A 21805-nucleotide genomic window follows, 5' to 3' on the forward strand; every position below is an offset into this window, starting at 1 on the left:
GCCCCAAAAGAGATGCATTTCTTAAAAACAGGCAAAACAAGGGCTGACCATGGGGAGTGAGGGACACAAAGTTTACTTTCTGCTCTTTTACTGCCCCAACTACACTCATTTTGCACATGGATTCAGAGGAGAAACTGTGCTCCGTATTTTCAGATGTTTTTAGTCAAAATCCAAGGATCCTTGCACCTGAACAATGAAAATTTCTAATGTCTTCAGTGAAAGCAGTGTAGGAAAACTACAGGTGGCTCACAGCACTCTCACTAAATCACAGGGTTGGGTGGGTTTTTTTGTTGTTGTTTTGGTTTGTTTTTTGTTTTGTTTGTTGGTTTTTTTTTTGCTTAGATCTAGCCGTAATCCTAAGTCTTTGAGGAACACTCAAACATTAAGAAAGCACCTAACAAGCACATTAGAAACACCATAGGGCTACATGGCCGCTTAAGTGATCACAGAATCCAGACGAATAGTAAAATAAAATATTTAATTTATGGGTCCCCATCTGTTCACAAATATCTACAGAGCATTTTTCCAGGAACAGATGCATTTACTTCAGGGAGCCCAGTCTCAGAGGTCAAATCTGGAAATTCTTCTCACATCCCAATCTACTTGTTTAGAAATTAATTCTTCATTATCTGAGCACATGACTTAATTACTAGATGAAGTATGCATTATATTATATCATCTTTTGTCTATTGTTTATCCATACACTATCCATTTGTCTCAGTTATAAAGAAATGACAAGGAGAGTCTGTTTATATATAAATATTTATATGTGCTCACTTTCTTCTTTGTAATGAAAGCGTGTGTGCAACTGCAAATGTGAGAATGTAAGTTTTGGTCTGTCTAGATCTCCATGGCTGTAAAAGATTTCTTAGAAATTATACAGTACTAGACACACAAAAAGCACTGCAATCAATGTTACTTCATCATAAGCTTGCATGCCACAGATAAAATTTTCCTCCACTTACCAAGCAATTTTAACATTCCTGTTTGTCCTGTATACTTGTAACAGTTTAGAGAAAGTGGAACACAGATAAAAAAGGAAAAAGATAAGTGTCAGAAGAAATTAGAGAAAATCCATTTGTTGAAAGCTATACAGCTGATTTTTGAAGTGGCAGTAGCTGACCGCCTGCACACTGAGCTTTAGAAACTCAGTGGTAAAAGGTAGGACTTTTCAAAACAAATCATTTGTGTAGTTCTTTCATTTGATTGTACCGAAGACAGACATCTGTGCTCAGAGTGAGTTTACAAATTTAACTTAGTATTTGTCCACCTTTTAACAGCTTTATTGTTTCTATTGCCAGATGCAAAATATAAACATTCTGTAATAGAAGCCAAGAAAGAATGGAAAAGCACAGAAAGAAGGTTGCAGCACATGAAATGTTACAGAAACATAACATCAAGTACACAGAAGGTGAGACATTCTGCTTGAATTAAAATTGGTGCTAGGTCAAAATCTGAGCGGACAGATGAAAACTCAAGAACCTGTTACTAAAGTGTCAATTATGAGGTGATCACATGGTCCTTTCTTCTTTTTCCTCACACTGTACCTTTTTGCACAGTGACGGTTAACATAGATGCGTACACATTTATCTTCAGCACTTCTGCTTTCAAAATTTGATTCACAGCCTGCTCCACCAACCAGATGGCAGGAGCATACAATGCTTTCACATATCAGGCTATGCTCAGAGCTGCCAAGATACGTCAATCCTTTTTGGTTGAGGTATAGCACGACAGTAACATGTCTTGAGTAAATTTCACATGGGAAAGCTAGCAGCTGATATCTCTAATCAATTGAAGAACTGGGGACTGCGAGCACCAGCCTCAGAGAGGGTAGCTCTTCCAGCATGCGGAAAGGACAATTAATCTTAGTTTGTTGTACAGTCATTAAAGGAACAGCTGAACCTTAACCAGACAAGCCAGCGAAGTCAAAAAGCAAAATTCTCTTACTTTAGTAATAAGGACAAAAAGTAGTTCTGTCCTTTCTCTTCCACATATTAACAAGTGCCTACGCATAAATCATTAACAGAAGACAACACATTTTACAACAAATCGCTTACCAGAATTTTCATATGTATCAAAACAGAAATCAGGTTTCTTGTCATCCGTCACATGGTCATAAGTGATGTGTGGAACAGTTAACATCTTATCTGGAGAAGAAGGCCCATTGTCCTTGTCTAGCTTAAATTTCTTCTTTTTAACCTAAAAATGCACGTACATTAAATTACCCAAACAAGCCACATTATGTCAGCTCTTCATTGTCTACAGTAATAATAAAATCCTTAGTGATCTATAAATGCACAAAAGAGTATGTGACCAATTCTGCTTTCATCACTCTATGCTGTGAATTTCTCAATATGATTGCATCCCTCCAAACTGACTAATTGCTAGAATTCCATACATCACCATTAACAAATCCCTTGCCTGAGGCAATAAGTGGCTAGGTGTGCAACAGTTTATATAAATGAAACTATTCTAGAATATCTTTACCATTTTAATAGACACAATAAATTTCTTGAGCGAATAGCGAATGGACAGAGTGCTATTGAATTCAGATGAATCAGATGAAAGACTTTTTCTTGCTGTATCTTAAATGAACAAAAAAAAACAACCATCCTAAGCTATGAAATCAGACAATATGAAAATACTGCCATACGTAGGCACAGTATGTATTAGAAAACCATAAAAATCAATAGCTGGGTGAAACATAAGGATGTGAGTTACATTAGAAATTTCTATATAAAGAAATGTTAGTTAATGATACCATCACTGATTTCTTTGGTTTTGGACTGGGTGACAGCAAATGATAATTTCTGGCAGGTCTTCGAATATATATTTTCCATGTAGAAGAGTCGGGGTTTTCTGCTGCATAGCATCTCCAGGCAGTCTAGAGAAAAAGTTGTGCCAATGGAACAATCAATGCAATGGGATTTGTAGCAACTCATATTACACAGTAACTCCTAAGACAGCACATAAGAAATCTATAAGCACTCTGTAGTTTCTCCCATGAAAATATTAACTCAGAATGGTTCAGAATCCTGAAACAAAAACACTTAGTTTGAGCTGGGCAGAAGACCAATATTTTCAAGTACAGCATATATTTGCATTAGCGACAAATAATAAAAGAGAATTCTAGACAGGCCTCAGGAGACTGGGGCTGAATTTCTTTCTCTGCCCCAGTTTCCCTCTGTGACTTTGAATGCTTTGCCTATTGCATCCTGTGTTTCAGGCCCCTAAACAGAAAACAAACAAACAAACAAACAAAAAAATCATTCTTCCATAAGAGCACTGTCAGGAAAAGAAGCAATTGTGATATGGTCAGTAGGGCCATATTCTTCCAAAGAAGTGATCCTGATGGAGCACATGATGAAGCAGCACAATTAGTTAACCAAGAGCCAAAAAAACAAAAGCAATCCTCCACCTCCCCCAGTGACCAATGATTAAAGTACTAAGTTCAAAGACCAAAGGAGGAAAAGCAGGGCTAGGAAATGAGACCAGAGACAAAGCGCTACCGCATTCTTTCTTAAAACATAAATACGTGATCAAATATGATTAAGAATTAGTCTCCAGATTAAAACGGTAGACCCTCACTTCTACACTACATATATATAAGATATTCACATGCACTCAAGCAGGAAAAGGCAGAAAACACGAGATGAAAGAAATAAAGCAATGCAGAATGATAGAGAAAAAACAGACAGCAGTTGGAAACTAAAGGATCAAACAATCATATAATTCCCACCATGGTTAATAGGATACTGAAAGAAACAAATGGATTCTAGAAGAAGGAAGGAAAACATGAAAAAGAATTCTTGATTTCAGCTGTTGTTCTCTCTTGAACTTATTTCACAAGCTTACTGGCTTAAGAGCAATTGCTTTGTAAATCAGATGCACAGAAATTACTCACATTGGCTTCCAGAGATCCACAACTGCTAGCTAATAGTAATAATGAGTACTAATAACAAGTAGTCAACAACTCATTGTCTATCCTCCACTCTTTAAGATCTCAGATGGAGCCAGGTATGACATTCTAGACATGAGATCTCAGACTTTCCAATAATTTGGGATTGACATCTAGAAGAATCAGTGGGAGCACTAAGTACTCATTCTTTGCAAAACTGTACCTTTTTCTGACCATGCAATCCAAACAAAACACCCTGAGTCTGAAGACTTTTGGTTAACCACTGGTTAATAACAGAGCTCTACATTTAAAAGTCTTTCACATCAACTCTGGGACTGTTTAGTTTCAAGCATAAGCTTTACAGTTAGCTACTGTTTCCATACTGAGCCTGAAATGGAATTTCTCCACTCAGAAAGGTGGAGAAATAAGTCATAAAAGAAGGCAAAAATGATACAACATAGGGGGACATCGACATTTCTTTTGAATTTGATTTACATACTTCTACAGCTCCACGCAGAAACTGAGTGAGGGGCAAAACAAGGAGGAAAAAAAGCCAGCAATGAAACAACATTAATGCTTCTCATGAGTTAAATGTCAACTTCTCACAGAACTGCAACCATACTTTCAATAGATGGAATTAAATTTTCTGCCTCTGTGTAATCCTACAAAAAGGACTGATTTTGCAGAATCTCACATTTCCCAGTCATCTCTGATTTAAATCTCCTAAAAACAAGATTTTTAAGAATTTATTTGTACAAAGGAAAATGAAATACATCTAACATTTGTTTCTACAAGGAACAACATTGTTTTAAAACATCATTTTACATGAAGCCTCTTCTCTATTTTTCACTATTGTAAAAACAGCATTTCATAACTTTTTCCACAGTTACATTGTTCAGTAGCTGCAGGGTAGCCTTCAGTTTCTATTTTAAAGCAAAGAATACGATCTGATTTGGGAGTGAAGTTTCCTGCTCATTAGTTGGAAATACCACCGTGAACACAAAAGTCACTTAAGAGACTTGTATCTCTATCTCTTACGCAATTTTCTACATGAATTAGGCTGTGGAACATTGCCAAGTTTTGGAAAAGGTACAAATGGAGTAAAATGATGATACGCAAAATGCAAGAACTTTGTACCTGTATGAGAGAGGCAGCAGCTGGAATTTGACGGTTGAAATGCTTCTGTCTTTGTTTCTGCTGTACCTTCAGGGCAAAGCCTGAACCAAGGATTCCCTTTGGGAGCAAAGAAAACACACAACTGATCTGTTTATATATATATATATATATATGCACACACACACACACATATATATATACACACACATTTATTTATTTATTTTCCCAAAAGGACAAAAGAAAGCATGCAAGCTTGACAAATTATGTTGTATTAATAAACTACCATTCAGCATCATAAAATCTCACTAATTACTTAGAGAAAATGACTTAATACTGTTTTTTAGTCACAGTTAATATTACTTGTTGAAACAAACTACGAATGCTCTCGTGCCCTGATCCAAAACCTGTTTAAGTCTGCTGGGCTTAAACATTAAAGAGCAAGCAGAAGTGGTAATTCATACCCTCCAAAAGCATCATAAGTGATTGTGCAGGAGAATGACAGAATACGGAGAAATGTAAACCTGATGTGCTTAACTTCATTTTTATGATTAATAAAGCTTTGGCATGGTAAGATTTAAGTCACAAGAAAGCCTTTCAAGCTGTTGTACAGCAACTCTTACATTTATACATTATCCTACGCAGGGATGGGAAGACAAGAAAAAGGAACATTAAAATTAGTCAGGACTAAGTTTAACTTGAGGCCATCTTAAGCATTTTCAGGATAAGCAGCATGGCAGGGGAAGCAGCTTCCAAACATAGTTTAAAGTCCATAATTAAGTATAAAGCAAGTCACTTATGTGGTCACACACATAGCTACAGACATATTTAACAAAGGTTTTAATACCAGACAGATAAAAATACTGAAATCTTCTATAAATCAGCTTATGTAACTGTGCCTACTAAAAAAAACAAAAGCATAATCTGCCTTTTGCAGCCAAGGTATCGAGACAGCCAGTGATCTTGGCTCAATCTGTAAGAACTGTATTAATCACCCGGTGTTTTGAAAGAAACAGGAAGGACCTTTCCTATTGCAATCATCGAGCCAAGATCAAAGACTTAATGATGATCAAACATCCCATGTTTGGAAAATGCAGGACCACTGCTAGACCCAGAACTCACACCAGTTTCATTTAGCCACAATAATTACTTTTGTCTGGGATCTCAGGCAGTTCCCCTCATTTAAAAAGGGAGCAAGGCACTGTGCAATAGTTTCCACTAGAGCTTCAAATCCTAAGTTTCCCCTTAAGGCCAACTCACAGAAACTGTTCAACTCAATAACAAAATCTCAGTGATAAAGGTGGGGTGTTCTTTCATTTCTACTGGCAAACAGAAAAGCATTAATGTGAAAATGGAGCTCCTATACATGTATTTATAAGACATATTTGCTATCATTCAGGTCCAAAAAGAAAAACTCAGCCAAAAAATCAGACTTTCACATTTCTCTTGCAGGTCATTTCATTTATTAAGTCTCTCTTCTCATCAAGGTACAAATGAGAAAGTAAAAAGTTAAGGGGAGAGTATATATTAAAGACAAACTGATGTTGGAGAGTTTACAGATCTATACTTAATTACTCTTCAAAAGGTTGAGCACTTTTAAAGTAAGTGACTACTTTTAAATAGCCACTTTAGTTTTAACAGCTGCTGCTAAATATTGTGAAGAATTTTTGTGGAGGCTTCGGTATAAAAATATTATTATTATCCATCACAAGCTTATCCCCACCACTTCCCCACCACAGTCATACTATACTAATACAGCTGAAAAACTTGCTGAAAAATAAAGCTGGCAAGATTTTGGCAGTAGGGAATATTCTATTCAGATCCAGATTTTTTTTTTCATCCAATTCACATCCAGTGTCACAGACCTTTTGGCAGCACAGTTCAGGTTGCACAAACATTTTAAAAGCACAAAATACAAGTACTGCTAAATTTTTGAAAGCAATACCTTTAACGGCTCTTTGCACTGAACAATTTTGGGTTTCCAAACCACAGTCTAGATTTTGCTGAACTTGAATTTACTCTTGGTACTCAGGTACCCCATTTCTTGTTAGAAAGTACTAATCTGTCTCCAAAAAAGAGCCAACATATCTTTAAAAGCTCATCACTAAATCACTTTGGAACATGAGACTTTGGCCATAGTCATACATTAACTTGGCAAGCAGATGCATTAGCTGCCAGCATTGCTGCACCTGACTGCTTACTGCTGCCTCTGCCAGCAACACCATTCCTGCAGCTCTGCCAGAAGAAGAGTGTGCATAAGAACCCTCCAGTTTACCTTGGACTTAATCAGTTGAGTAAACTACGAGTAAATGCCTTAAAAAGTCAAAACATTAAGTCACAAAGTCCAGAAGTAAACAACATGAGAAGTACTTTCTTTGCACTTCCTAGAAGGGCAGAAAAGGTGTTTTGAACCACACATCCCTTTCTCAAATGCACAGAAAATCTGATGTTGCATACAATAAAAACTCAGTGTTTGGGTTTAAGATTCAGAAGTTTAAGGAGTTATTAAAAAAAAGCTTTCTCTGGCAACGAATGGATCAACAACAAAAGAACCTACCGCAGGTAGTGCAAAAAATGAAATTGCAAACACTGAAAAACAAGAAGCAATGGTCTTTCCAATCCAAGTCTGAGGCACTTTATCCCCATAGCCAATAGTTGTAACTGTCACCTGCGAGGAAAAATACACAAAGCATTACAGAAAGTTTTAACACGTCAGTTCTGGTTGGCTTTTCTTTATTTCATTGTAATTAATTTATTTTAAAGAAACATTAGTTGCATTCCCAACTCTCCCAGTGACAATCTGTGTGACATTAAGAAGGCAATTCCCTGCTCTCGGTTTGCTTCCTCATCCATAGTAGAATGAAAGAGGCACAGGAAATTGAATTACAATAAAATACGTGTTTAAAATCTTGTAAAGCAAAACCATTAATGTAAGTCTTCGTGGCTTAGTCTACTTTACAGTATATGAGTTTCTAGGATGTGGGCTGCCTGCCCATGCCCATACCCTTCCCTCAGAGGGAGGCTGCCAGCAGTTCTGAACTGCTGATTTTCTTTATGGGCGGGAGAATTTTGCTGGGAGAATTTTGGGGCTGTTGCAAAGAAAGACTATATATATGCACACACACTGTAACTATGGAATACAAATGGGGTCAGACATGAAGTATTCTAGAGAATAATGTTGGCATTTATAGCAAGAGAAGCAGAAAAATTTCCGTACAGCAACAGATCCTTAAAACAGCCTAATGAATCATAAACTCGGACAGAACATCGAGAGCAAGAACAGATAATTTAATGCACACATACAGGAAACATCTGTTGAGTTCGGGTTCCACTGAAGTAAAGATTACCACCATGGTGATGTAGCATAACAAGGCTTAATAAGTCATTATTTGCAGGAGCTCAAGGAAAGAATGGATTTGTTTGAAGCAGGAGGGATAAATTTGGCAGCTGAGAGCAATTTAAATTCACCTATGTCAGAAGCTATTCCTGAATTTGGAAATTAGAGAGATTTCTATCGCTGGCTTTGAAGAAGGCTAACCAAACCAGAACATGTGAACCATGTGAAGCTCTTAAGCAGCCAAAGCACATCTCAGCTGCTGGCTTTTCACATTTCCCTCTGAGAGCATGAGCTTCAGCTGCACAGGCCACAAAAGACATCAGTCCCAGACAGCAATGCCCTCACATCATCCCTGCTGTGCCTTGAAGCCACTCCCAGTTCACCTGTCTGCTTCACTGCACACTCCCTAACAACTGCAGAAACACAGGCAGCATCTCCAGGGGAGGAGAAAACAGAAAGGAAGGGCAGATTTATAGAAGTGAGATATTCCTTAATTGCGTGAAGGAATGGAGAACCTGGGAAATCCATGGTCATGACAGGTGGTTCAGAAGAAGTGCTGCCACCTGTCACATTAGTAGCCATCCATTCCTATTGAAAGATGAGACACCGTGGCATTTCCCACCTGAGAAACACCTGAAGCAAGCCATTTACTCTCACTACCCACCTGTCAAGCAATTTATCATTCCATGTTTGTCAAATGTATGACAAAGGGACAGCTGCGGCTGCTTGAAGTGATGATGATACAAGTTTGTTGCAAGTCACTGATACATTTAAAAAGAAAATACAATGTTTTGGATAAGTTTTTAAACTGTGGCTCATTTCCAAACATTGTTCCCATTCAAGACTAGGATTAGTAATGTAAGGCCAATACACAAATACCTTGGTCTATATTCTTGATACTGATTAAATACCTTAATTCAAAGCCTTTGAAGGAACTGAAGGAATTATTTTATCCCGTTATCCATGAGAGGTTCCATTCAAAGGAAATTCTGAATTCTAATTACAATTTTTCTTCTCACAAAATACTGTCTTACAAAAATGAATTCTGGCAAATGTGATGGCCTCCAGCACCATCTTACAACAAAGATTATGAGTTAAGCTGTCTTACGCCTCAGTTATGAAAAAATTGATACAATCTTATCACTGAAAAGTAGAATCAGCTATTCTATATCACAGTCATTATGCCTTGTTTAAATATATACATTAACTAGAAATGTGAAAAGAAATAGAGGTACATGAAAAACTCATACAAATCTAAAAGGTTTCTGTCTTTCCTTCCATCCACTATCAACCCCATCCATTCCCTCTATCAGAAGGATCAGTGATAGAATAAAAGCATCTTATGTGTATTTTGTTTGAGATATATTTTTAAAAGACATTTTGGAAATAAATAGCTTGCAAATCACAACATGTTAACATTTTCCTCTATCCTCATAACGAACCCATTTACAAATGCATTGTATTCCAAAATTACATTTTCTTTTTCACTAAAATATATGTTGTTGAAACCCTATATGCCAAGTTTCCACCCTAAGTGATCCTTTTTAGTTAGATTTAAACCCCCTAAAGACTACAATACCATTTTTAGAATTGTAAAATAGGATCACAGTAATGGAAATACTGACTCAACTTCAACTCTAGCATACTAAATACACAGGCATAATAAAACTAAATTGATACAAGAGCTCGCACATTAACTTTTCATTGCAAAGCAGTATGGAAAACTAATTGTTTTAATTAGGAGAAAAATCATATTTATCCGCTGACTATTTCAGAACTTTGATCCGATGTAGGCTCCGGTGCTGCGATTAATCTTACCCTTATTATATATTCATGAATTGTCTAACACAGGAAATGCGAAGCAAAAAAAATATTCAGACAGCAACAAAAAACAGTGATCTCAGAATGTTCATCAGAGCTGAATAAAGATTTTATTCAAGGCTGCCTGGATGGAATGAGAACAAACTGAGAAGGCACGTAAAGTTGTTCTTGTGATGAAATACTGAATGCCTTGTGCTGATGTAGATAGATCAGCAACTATAGTATACAAAAATGCATGACTCAGCAGCAATAAAAGGGGAGATATCACAAGTCTGGGTATGCAAACAAAGTAGATTTTGTTTGCAGAAGCAAACAAGGGAATGCCATCTTTAGAAACAAAGTAATTAAGGTAGTCTCCAAATCTGTAACACTGAAACCTCGAAATGAATTGCCTTGGGATTTTGTGTTGCTTTTGTTTGTTTGTTTGTTTGCATACCAAATAACACATAGAATTTTATGACCACTTCAGTACTCATATTGATTAAATTATGGAATATAAGAGCATCCAAAGATACACCAGAAATACTGTTTCTTTGACTTTTTTGCAGCTGAAGTATAGCATAAATTGCTAATTCGTTTGAATGCCTTTCTGTAATGAACATATTAGAAGCTTTTCTACTGCCTAACATCATACTTAATCAACTGCATTTCTGCCAGTTCAATATAAAGTAGAATCTTTCCCAGTTCTTGAAATTCATGCATTAAGTGTAAATAGATGCGCACTTATTCTTTGTTATGAAGTATGTGGTCTGTATAAAGCTAAATAAAAATAGAAAAACCCAGTGGTAATATGTCTTCAGTGCTGCCCAGCTATCACTCACAGATCCTAGTCTAATACCACCTCCAGATGTCACTTTCAACTCTAGCTCGAGTCTAATGGCCACTCTCAGCATCCTAATCAAATGGTTGTTCAAACTAACCATCTCTACTTGAGTGATATCACTGAGAAAAGTCCTAAAATAAATGAATTTTTAAAAAGGTAAATAAGAAATGTCAATTGAGATCGCCTAAAATTTGCCAATTTGCTTCTTTGTGCCAAAAAAAAATAAAAAATAAAATAAAATAAAATAAAATAAAATAATAAAATAAAATAAAATAAAATAAAATAAAATAAAATAAAATAAAATAAAATAAAATAAAATAAAATAAAATAAAATAAAATAAAATAAAATAAAATAAAATAAAATAAAATAAAATAAAATAAAATAAAATGAGGGGTGGGGGGCGGGCGAGGAGGGGGAAACAACTACTGCAGCTTTACCCAGCTTAGTAACAACACAAGATGCAATAGGGCTTTCTGGTTGCTATTTCTAGTTTACAGCTAGCTCAAGTCAGCAACAGCAGTACAGCATTTTCTGCTCCAGAACCTGAAACAGCTTCTGATGAGAACTGACACTGCTGCTGTCTCCTATTCATTCCCAAAATACGGGTATCCAACTTTATTTTTTTGTTCCTTTGTTTCATGGTCTCATCTTATTCTTCTCCATTCTTCATCATTCAGCTCCTGCACTACACATTCCAGCAACACAGTACACTAGAAAGGCCACTGGATCCCATTCTCAGTGTTTAGCCCCACAAAAAGAAAAAGATGTTTTCAGTAGCTCATGTAAAATAAACTGTTCACCCCTTGATCTCACTCTGACTGTAGTTCTCAAGGAGAACAAGATGTAGGACAAATGTATTCCACAAAGAGAACTGTGCATTACTGGTGAAGGAATGGGCAAAGAGTCAGTGTTTATCTGAACAAGAGTTTTGTTCAGCCCTACCAAAATACAAAGGTAACTCAACTAAGAAAACTGTCTGGCATAAAGTCTTAAAACCTCCTAGCAATATCACCATTTGTATATCAAAATTCTCTAAAGAACATAATAGCATACAGCGCAAAATATTTGTGATGATTCTTACATGGACTTAACTGGTTATTCTAGACCTGAACACAGTAGTTAATATGTATGCAAGTAACAAAACTCACAGGTGACCCAGCAGCTTTTTGCCCTTGACTGATCATTCACTGTGAGTTCTTTAGGTTTTCTACAGTATGGCAACACTTGCTCTTTTTTGGGGGGGGCAACTGCAGGCTGCACTGCCATGTGCCAGTCCTTCTCTGCTACCTCATCAGATGAATGGGAAATAGCAGGAGGTCTGCTGGCCACCAGCAGGCAGTGTGCAGAGTCAACAGGCAGCTCTGCTTATAAGATCTGCTCTCAGCAGTGCTGAGCTCAAGCATACAGAGTTCTCTAATCTACAGTAAAAGGCTTTCTGTTATCCAGACCTCGTGCAAGAGATCATTTCTGCACAATAAGTGTCAGAAAACAAAGCAGCAAATTGAAACAGGCCATGATTTTGAAAGTGCTGGGGAAAGTTATGACCATACACAGATAGTCTGACTGCAAGTTCTGAACTGCTTCTGGAAATTCTGCATCATTTTTCTTCTGCTCTGTACTAGTACTACTAATACTACACCTCACAAAATACAGTTATTCTAATTAAAAAGAAACAGTAGTATTTAGGTGCAATGAGAAAAAAAGAATGCTTAAGTATATACGAAATAGCCAAAGGACAGAACTTTGAAAACACTTCCCTACAAGGATAATTTTATCCACAAGATAGGAAAACGAAATGAAATTAATTAGGTTTCCTAAGCAGTTTTGCTTAGAAGCAAACTCATCATGTTTGTTAAATTCGGTCCTCAGTGAGAAGGTGCAAATTTCAGATTTAAAGGAAGAGGAAACTTTTAACTAAAGCTGGTTTGCAGACAATTCCTCAATCCAATCCAAAGGAATGGGCATAGTGCAATATTCATGCATGGCTATATTCAATAATTGCTTCTGGCAAATAGCACTCATGATTAAAGAGACGCTAGCGCAATCCACATAATGATCTTCCTGAAGGATGTTTGTTCAGATGTAAAGGCTGGAAATTGTGTATCAATCAGGGGATATCAAAAGGAGAGCTCCCATCCATCTGCCTGAGGCATGAATAATTTGAATACTTAAAGGGAAGAAAAAAAAAATTAAAAGAAAATAAGGAAAAACAACCTAAGAAGAACAACAAAACAAACAACAGAAACAGCAGAACAATAACACTTCCTGATAAAGATCTTTTTGAGACTTGATAAGAACAGCTTGCAGGTTCGGTTAGTTTGGTGTTTTAATTCTTGTTTTTATTGTCTTTCTTTAGGTCTTAGTGACTGTATGCCTTGTCATAAAGAACAGTGTAACTAGACTATTTTGAATACCTGCCCTATGTAGATGAGAGATGAATCATGTTACTTGTGTTTTATTTGCAAATAATAACTTTGCCTCTTACAAGGCATACAAGACAGGCTGCCATCAGCAGAATTATTTATACAATACACTCTGCATTCAAAAGCAGCAGTAATACAGATGAGTCTTTATTCCATGTGACAAGGTAACCATAATTTTTTCCAAGAAGCCTACAAGCTGGTCAATAGCTACAGCCTGGAGTACTGAAGGAAATTCAAATAAAGTCCAGGATGCCATTTTACATATGGCAATGGAACAACAATATAGATTTAAAAATAACAACAATGACAACGAAGAACATTTAATTAAAAGCTATGCACCCTATGGGTATGCCTATAGTCAGCAAAGCAAAGCACTATAAAAGTACCCAGTTCCAGATGGAGTTTAGTGGTGGCAACATAGACCTTTTAAATTACCTACTTTATGCTCTGCTGCTCGTTCTATTGGCATTACCCAAAGAACTTTTTTAGCAGCATAGACATACATTGAGCTAATTAAAAAGAAAAAAAAAGTGCTGTAGATTGTGAAACAATGAGTGTGTGAAAACAGCATCAACTTCTGTTCCTTTAGATGTATTCTCTGCTATGAAAGGCAAGTCAGTCTTAGGACGACACCTTTTGAGACGTGAGAACAGCTGCATGACAGAGAGATCGAATAACTGTGGTGCTCTTTGAGATAGGAATTGCAAACTACTTTTTGCATTCCCAGTCCAAAACAGACGGAGGTAGGTTTTCAATGAGCAGAATTTGTGGTGCTTAAGTCACTCTGAAAATTCTGCCTAAAACAAAACTGAATCTTTTGAGAACTAACAGTTCAAGAGTTGCTTTTCTGTTTGTTCTCAAATGACTTTGAGACCCTCAACAGGAAGCATCCATCAGATATTGGGCCAAATTTATAGGATTTTTTTTTCTTTTTTAATTAAAAAACCACACCAATCAAACAAAAAGAAAAACAAACAAACAAACAAAAAAACAACAATCGAAGACAGATGGACCTGAACTCATTTCAGTTATGTTATGCTAAATCCTTCTGACGTGTGCATTTAGAGCAGAACAAAGACACGGAATTCTATTTCTAATATTAAACAAGTTGCATTAGAGACTCACTAAATACAGTATCACAGCCCAAATTGTATCCTGATACAAATCGTAACTAGGAGATAATGTGACCATAATTAAATCTGTTGATCAAACAAGTTCACTGTAATGAAAAAGAATAAATAACTGGCATATACATTAATTGAGCAGTAATTCCTTGAAAGGAGAATATTTCAATACCCTGATAGATCTCACTGCGTCTATGGAAAGCTTTACTGTATTTCCAGAAAAGCCAATCTCATCTGTCACGTATTCAATTTTTAATGCTAATGCCAATGACAGCATGTGTTTTTAAATGCAGCCACATCTGCCATTGTTAATTACTGAGTCATCTGAGTCCTGTACTGTAAAATAAAAACACCATGATGATATGAAAGCATTGAAGAAGCTCCTTGCTGAAAAGCCACTTCCTTGCATTACACAGCAAGTTTTCTGGTGCTAGAGGAAGCTTTCTATCAGGGCAAATACAGAGAAAAGAATTCATCAGCAGATCTTAGTAGTAACCTACACAAAATCTGTTGGATTCATATAAGGCTATCTGTAGATCCTTCCTTCCTGAAACAGAGAGCAGTAATGTTTGTAGAGAGAAGACAATATGAACAAAGACACAGAGAAGTTTATTTAAAAAAAAAATATTTCTCAAGAAGATATTCTCTGTTAGTGAAATGGAGGTACAAGGGCTGCTCCAAACGTAATCACTGACTCATAGAATGGCTTAAGTTGGAAGATCATCTAGTTCCAACTCTAGTTCCAGCTCCCTTCCTTTGAACTCTAGTAGGAAAAGGAAAGGAAAACAATTACAAAACGAAAATCCCAGACCATAGCAGCCAACATAATATTTGCATCTCAGGGTAGAAAAAGAGGGATTTTTTACTAGCAGAAACTACAGAATTAAAATGAGCTGCCAAATCACAGTTACACACACACAAAAAAAAAAAAAATAAAAAGACGACTGTCACTAGCCACCTCAGTGGAAATTTATGAGCAAAATCAAAGACTCATCTACATATCAAAGTATGGGATCACCTTAGAGACACCTGTAATACCTCTGAGCAAGACAGTGGTCAACTCAGTAAAGAGGACTGCCACATAAGGATACTGAGTTGGTTCCAAAGCAACATAGTAATTTAAAAGGGTCCTGTGCCCAGATTTATGATGCAATTCGGATGCTCCTCATTCTGGAACTAGTCCATTCTGAAGAAATGGGAAATTACTGTACCATGCTGAATGATAAATCACAGATAAACATAACAGCAACAACAAAAAAGCACCAGCCCTGACTCACTAAGATTTATTGCATAAGAAGGTTGAACCCTACCATAAGATAAGTAAATTACTATAATAGATGGAAAGACAGTATATAGAAACAAGAATAGATGTTTCCATATCTTGTATACATAACTCGATCACTTTGGATCACATAAGACAATAAACACAAAACAAAACCACAGATCTTTTATCTTATTTTCTTGCTTTCGCAGACTTGAAACCAGAAAATGTATTGCAGCAGTAAGAGGCCATTTCAAAGTGCTGGTCTCTCTCCATGTCTGCTTGAACTACGCTTTATACTTGAGAGTGCTAACATGTAAAATTGCCATACTTACTACTCCCCACCATAGGGCATCTGCATAACTGCCAAACTCCGTTTCTCCAGAATCATTTACAGCATCTTTTTCAGCCAGGTACACAAAATAAGAGGAAAAAATCAGGCCCAGAAATCCAATGTAGAGAGTAGTTATCAGTTCCTGCAAACAGAATCAAAGTAACATTGATTCAGTACTGTTGAGACATTTAAGTTACACATCATTGGTGTTTTCTAAAACAGAACTGGTTCAGAAGAATGCAATTTCAGCATGTAATAAACACTGACACCAACTGTTGGCTGTGCAATTTAATAAGCATCCGCTATGTTCAATAATGAAAGAATTTACTGAGTATCTAATGACTCGGCCCAGCATGCACTGTGCGAATGTTAGAAATAACCATGTTTCTCACGTGCAAGTGTGACAGATTAACTTTTTGGTCACCAAAATTTGGATGGCTGAATTTTTCAAACAGTGCTACATTCAAAACAACTTAGTGACTTAAATATACAGGTCACAGAAACATTCACAATCTGTCTTAGAAGCCTTGTTCTCTGTGGTTAAGTCGACCTACGCATCAAAAGTTTTCCAAAGTGTAGGCGAATATTTTTAATATTTGACATACATTTTGTCCCTTGAGCAGGATAGAACAACTGCATTTGGATAAAATAAATGACCACCTGCTTCCATGCTGAATATATTTAACGGCATCAGGATGTACTGCACAGACAATGTTTTGAATATTACTATTAAATGGCATCCATTTTTCTGCCATTCCTTGGAGCACACAAACTTACCTGTCTGTGTATGAAGACAACTGATCCCAATAACCTCCACGTGCCACCCTGACGGTCAACATGCAGCATCCGCAAAATCTGCAGGAAACGTATGCCCCTAGAACAAAAGTTTTAATGAACAAAGAGGCCAAGTATACAAGAGAAAAAACACAGAGGTCAAAAGAGGAGGTCTGTGTCTTCCAAAGGACTGTTTTAAGAGAGATACACAGTATTTTATGGAAGAATTCAAAGTTTGTCTCTTCTTACTCCAATCACTCATCTTCCATCATTTGTTATAAAGACAGCACAGGGAGGTTGCACAGGAGGGGGACAAACCTTTTTATACACTGTTGGTAAGGATAATTCAAGGAACCAGGATTTTTGATACAGTGAATGCTCTAGAAATGATTCACCAGTTTGTATTTTACAGAATCACAGAATGGCCCAGGTTGGAAGGGACCTCAAGGATCATGAATCTCCACACACACAACCCCCCCCCACACACACACACCAACCTCCCCATTTATTATTAGACCAGGTTGCCCAGGGCCCCATCTAACCTGGCCTTGAACACATCCAGACCTGCTTGGAAGGACTGAAAAAAAATATACAGAAACACCCAAGTAAAGAATTTGAACTTGACAGTCCAAAATAATGTAGAATACTCTTTTTACAAAAGCCAGTGCAACCCTAGAGCACTGCCACAGCTGGCTCATAGAGTAAGCACAGTATACTGCCCTGTACTTTCTTACTCAGGAAAACCAAGCGGTGGCAACATTCCTGAGCACAAGGTGGATTTAGTCCATCAGGAATTCACAACCACTAAACTACGAAGCAGAAGCTTGAAAAAGTCAGAGACATGAAGCAAGTAAGACAGATGCTTTAAAACTGACCAAGAAATGAAAACAGTATTTGGTGACAACCCATCTAGTTTGATGGGAGAGGTTGTGCATGCCTAGATGTTCACCCCTACCCCAAACAGAAATAAATCCATTGCTAGAGCAAAAAAATTACGACCAGAAAACAGACTAAACATTTTATTTTCACTGCAATTCATGGCATTACTGTTTCACACCCATATGTGAATGGTCCTCTGCTCTGTTACTCTGTGAATGTCAGAGGAGTGACTGCTTTTCACCCTAATGGGAGGTAAACAAAAGGGGGGGGGGGGGGGGGAAAGCCACGTATCTCAAACAGACAGCATTATTTTCTTCTATTACATATAATTACCTGATAGCTGAGGTTGCAAAGACTTGACCTTTAGAGCCCACACACAGAACTATCATGGAAGCGACAACTACAATTAAATCTGTAAAATAAAGTTCAGTTGAAAAAAAGAAGAGTTAGAGGCAACTTGTAATGCTTCCACAAAGTTGTTACTATATCCGGTGTCAGTTTGACTTGGAACAGTGACCCCAAGTGAAGGCTGTCAGTTATATCTCAAGCAATCTCTGCTGTAACAGATTTTATAGTTGCAGTCACAAACTGAAAGGCAGTTTCACATATATATATAAAATAATAATTTCAACTTATTTTATATATATATATGTAATGTATACATATATATATATAATGTATATATATATGCATACACACAGAGAAGCTAAGCAACTTCACGACTGTAACAATACCCAGGTACAAACTTTTTAATTTGCTTTTGAAAAGCTTGCAAATTGTTAATGAAACAATTCTGGTATATTCTGATCAACAACAAATAGCATTTTTGAGTAGTGGAAAGAACTGCTATATTGCACTTCTATAACAATGCTCCTCTCCCAAACTTGTTGGATTTTATCTATTTATATTTTAAGTGCTTCGGGGCAACTGTCTTTATATAGATCTCGGGTGAGTGAAGACTGCTTCTGGGTTATTACATCTCTCTCGGTGAAATTAAACACAGGACAAGCATTCTATAAAAAAATATGAGTTATGACATTTAGAGAGAATGCTAATGCAATTTCTATGAACACTGGAGTCAGTCAGGATATCAACTACACTGGTGTCCAGATCGAAATGCATTGCTAAGAATCAGTTTTTAGTTTAATAGGCACACAAAGTAATTGTGGCATGTGCCTCAATTAGAGTGCAAAGTAACTCATACTAAATACTCAGAGGGCTTATTTTTGGGGGGGGGGGGGGGGGGGGTAGAACATAAAGGGGGTTTCAGCATCTTTAAAAAAAAAAAAAAGAAGTTGCAGCAATTCTAAGTGTTTCCATCCCAAGGTTGCAGGAGACAGGACTACGGGTGAGACTTATTTCTGGCAAAGCTTCAGATCACTTTCAAAAAGAAAACACAGTGCTTTTCTGGAAAAACAAGCCAAGCTACTTTCTTTTTTTTCTTTCTTTCTTTTTCTTTTCTTTTCTTTTTTTTTTCCCTCCAAGAGTGGCATGGATTTCTAACAGGAAATTCAGATCTACGATAATACTAATGACAAGAGCTTTCCCTTTATCTTGGCTTCCACTTCCACTGAAATTTATCTTTTCAGAACTTTGAAGTATTACTGTTAGTTGGTGTTTACATCAACCTTGCAAGCTGTGCATACTCACCGATGATTGAAATAGGTTTCCTAGCAAAACGAAGCCTTCCCCATATTCCAACATATTTACTGCGACATCCTGCTGACCATAACCGAACCACATATTCTGTTCCGAAGAATACCACCAATACAATTTCCTAAAAGAAACAAAAGATGGAGAACTAGATTAATGTTCTACAAGTCTTAACATTTTTTTCATTGGTGTCAGTTATACTAAAACTATTTAAAGTAACAGAAAAACTGGCAAACAAAAACAATTTGGGAGCAAATGTAAATACTTTAATACTCTAATTGCACGCAGTTTTGCTGGTCTACTTGTGCAAGAACTGAAAACCATTCTGTACAACTCACTTGGTATCTGTAATTCAAACAAAAGGTTTCCTAACCATTCCAAGGAAACCAATCATAGTTGGTATTCAGAAGATGAGTATTTTTCTTGTGAATTTCATTTCAGGAAGAGATGAGCTTCACATTCCACTGACCATATCAACCACACATTTATTTATACTTTTCCAATCTTCTTTTAATCTTACATGGATGAAAGTAACATTTCTAGTACCCATTACTGACACGTCAATACTCAGGTGTGCCGAAACACTGTAAGACATCAGGTATCCCTTCTTGTCAACAGTAACAAACAGGAGTCTTGTCCTGAAGTGCTTTGGGTACTGAGCCATGTGTTAACCACAGACTAAACTAAGGTATGACCTTGGAAATCTGTACAAAACCATAAATCCCAAAGACATCTGACTTTTCTGTTGGTCCACAAAGGTGCCATTTTGTCATATTTGGAACTTGGTGTGCAGATGAATCTTGCTTTTCTAGAGACTGGTTAAGAGTAGCATATTCAATATAGTTACCTCAAATACCAAGGAACAGCAGTACTTCCTCATTGGCCAACTTAACTAATAATGGGTCACATTCTCTATCACAGCCAACAGCAAAGACTACTAGTTGGAATGGTAACAGTGGCTTGTAGCTGAAAATACAGAGTGCATGGCATACAGAAAAAGTAAAGTGGATTGGTTAATACAGCTCTGTAGGACAAGGCAGATAATGAACTCCTTATTACAGAGAGCAATTTAATATGAAAAAGAAGATGAAATGCTGCTGAATATTTTACCCAGCCTCTGCCATTTCTGCAGTGTCTGCTGCTGTTTTTTGTGAGATCGAATTAGCAAATGCGACTCAAAGTGGTAGCTATGACGTTCTAAACTAACTCAAATACTCAAAATGCAACCTTAGCCCAGACAGCACCAATGAAAGACCTATCAACTTCAAAGATGGACAGGATGCTGCCCTGACCAGTCAGTGAAATAAGTGGCCTGTAAGCAGTAAGAAGATGGGAAGAAATTGTTACACGTTAATAAACTTCATGATATTACTTTTTATAGCTCCAAAACCCCACTCTTCTAACAGCATAAAATGCTCATCTCAGGGCACTTCAGTGTTGAAATTACTCTGCAACACTTCCAAAAAGCTAGGAGAATGCTAGCCAGGACTCTCCTCCTTGGTTAAGAAAATCTTATCATGCCTGCATCATGTCAGGTGCAGTAGAAGAGCACCACGGTTATATTGTATTCCAATTATATTTTCAACATCTGATGAAATTGTTCAGATTGTTGGCTGTAATGAATATTAAGCCTTTGACCTGGCCAAGAATCTCTTGTACAGCTTGGTGCTGAAAGGATCCATCAGAACCCCTCACTTATCTTCAACTAATTTAAAGTATTATTAGATTATTTTTTTTCAATAAAATAAAGCCATATTTAAAGTCATAAATCTAAAGAAATAGTCTCTGTAGCAGACTCTTTAAGGAAAGATCGTGTCTTATGATAGAAGTTTCAAATGAAGCTAAATTCTCCCTGGTCCATTTTCACTTCATGCTGTTGATAGACCTGCACCAAATGACAAAATTAATAGTGCTGCTTTCTGTGAGGTTCCATTACTGCAGAACAAACTACGAGAGGCTGTCTTTGCTGATCAGGTGATTGCATTCATTTCCAGGACATTTTCAATAAACTCTAGTATTTAAGAACATTTCAGTCTGCAGAAAATGAATGCATCTTCTTTCATCACTACTAAGAAAGAAAATCTCTCAACAAAAGACAATAGCAACTGAGCAAAGAGCAAGAACTGGCCTTCATTCAAAATAATTAATTGGAGGAAGGGAAGTATGGCCTCACATCATATGCATTAGCCATTAGCACAGACAATACTCTTCAGATAACCCTGAAAAGCAGGTTACAGAAAAAAAAAAAAAAAAAAAAAAAAAAAAAAAAAAAGGAAAACAAAACCAAGACATTTAGTAGGAAAAGACAAAAAAGACAAACCCACAGGAAAGATTATGTTTTGGCACAATAACACAGCCCACACT

The 21805-nt window shown here is 36.8% G+C and overlaps 1 protein-coding gene across 2 annotated transcripts in view; it reads right to left on the bottom strand.

The window, feature by feature from the left end:
• KCNQ1 (potassium voltage-gated channel subfamily Q member 1) overlaps window positions 1–21805 on the bottom strand; it is a 317708-nt gene that overhangs the window by 218625 nt on the left and 77278 nt on the right. For both annotated transcript variants that reach the window (XM_072339313.1, XM_072339311.1), the window contains exons 3-10: window positions 19439–19565; window positions 18122–18200; window positions 16913–17009; window positions 16137–16277; window positions 7569–7679; window positions 5036–5131; window positions 2762–2884; window positions 2058–2199 (exon numbers count right to left, since the gene is read on the bottom strand). In XM_072339313.1, the coding sequence (XP_072195414.1) occupies window positions 2058–2199; window positions 2762–2884; window positions 5036–5131; window positions 7569–7679; window positions 16137–16277; window positions 16913–17009; window positions 18122–18200; window positions 19439–19565 (916 nt within the window). The remainder of the gene's footprint in view (window positions 1–2057; window positions 2200–2761; window positions 2885–5035; window positions 5132–7568; window positions 7680–16136; window positions 16278–16912; window positions 17010–18121; window positions 18201–19438; window positions 19566–21805) is intronic.

Source organism: Excalfactoria chinensis, chromosome 5, assembly GCF_039878825.1.
Source record: "Excalfactoria chinensis isolate bCotChi1 chromosome 5, bCotChi1.hap2, whole genome shotgun sequence".
Taxonomy (NCBI): domain Eukaryota; kingdom Metazoa; phylum Chordata; class Aves; order Galliformes; family Phasianidae; genus Excalfactoria; species Excalfactoria chinensis.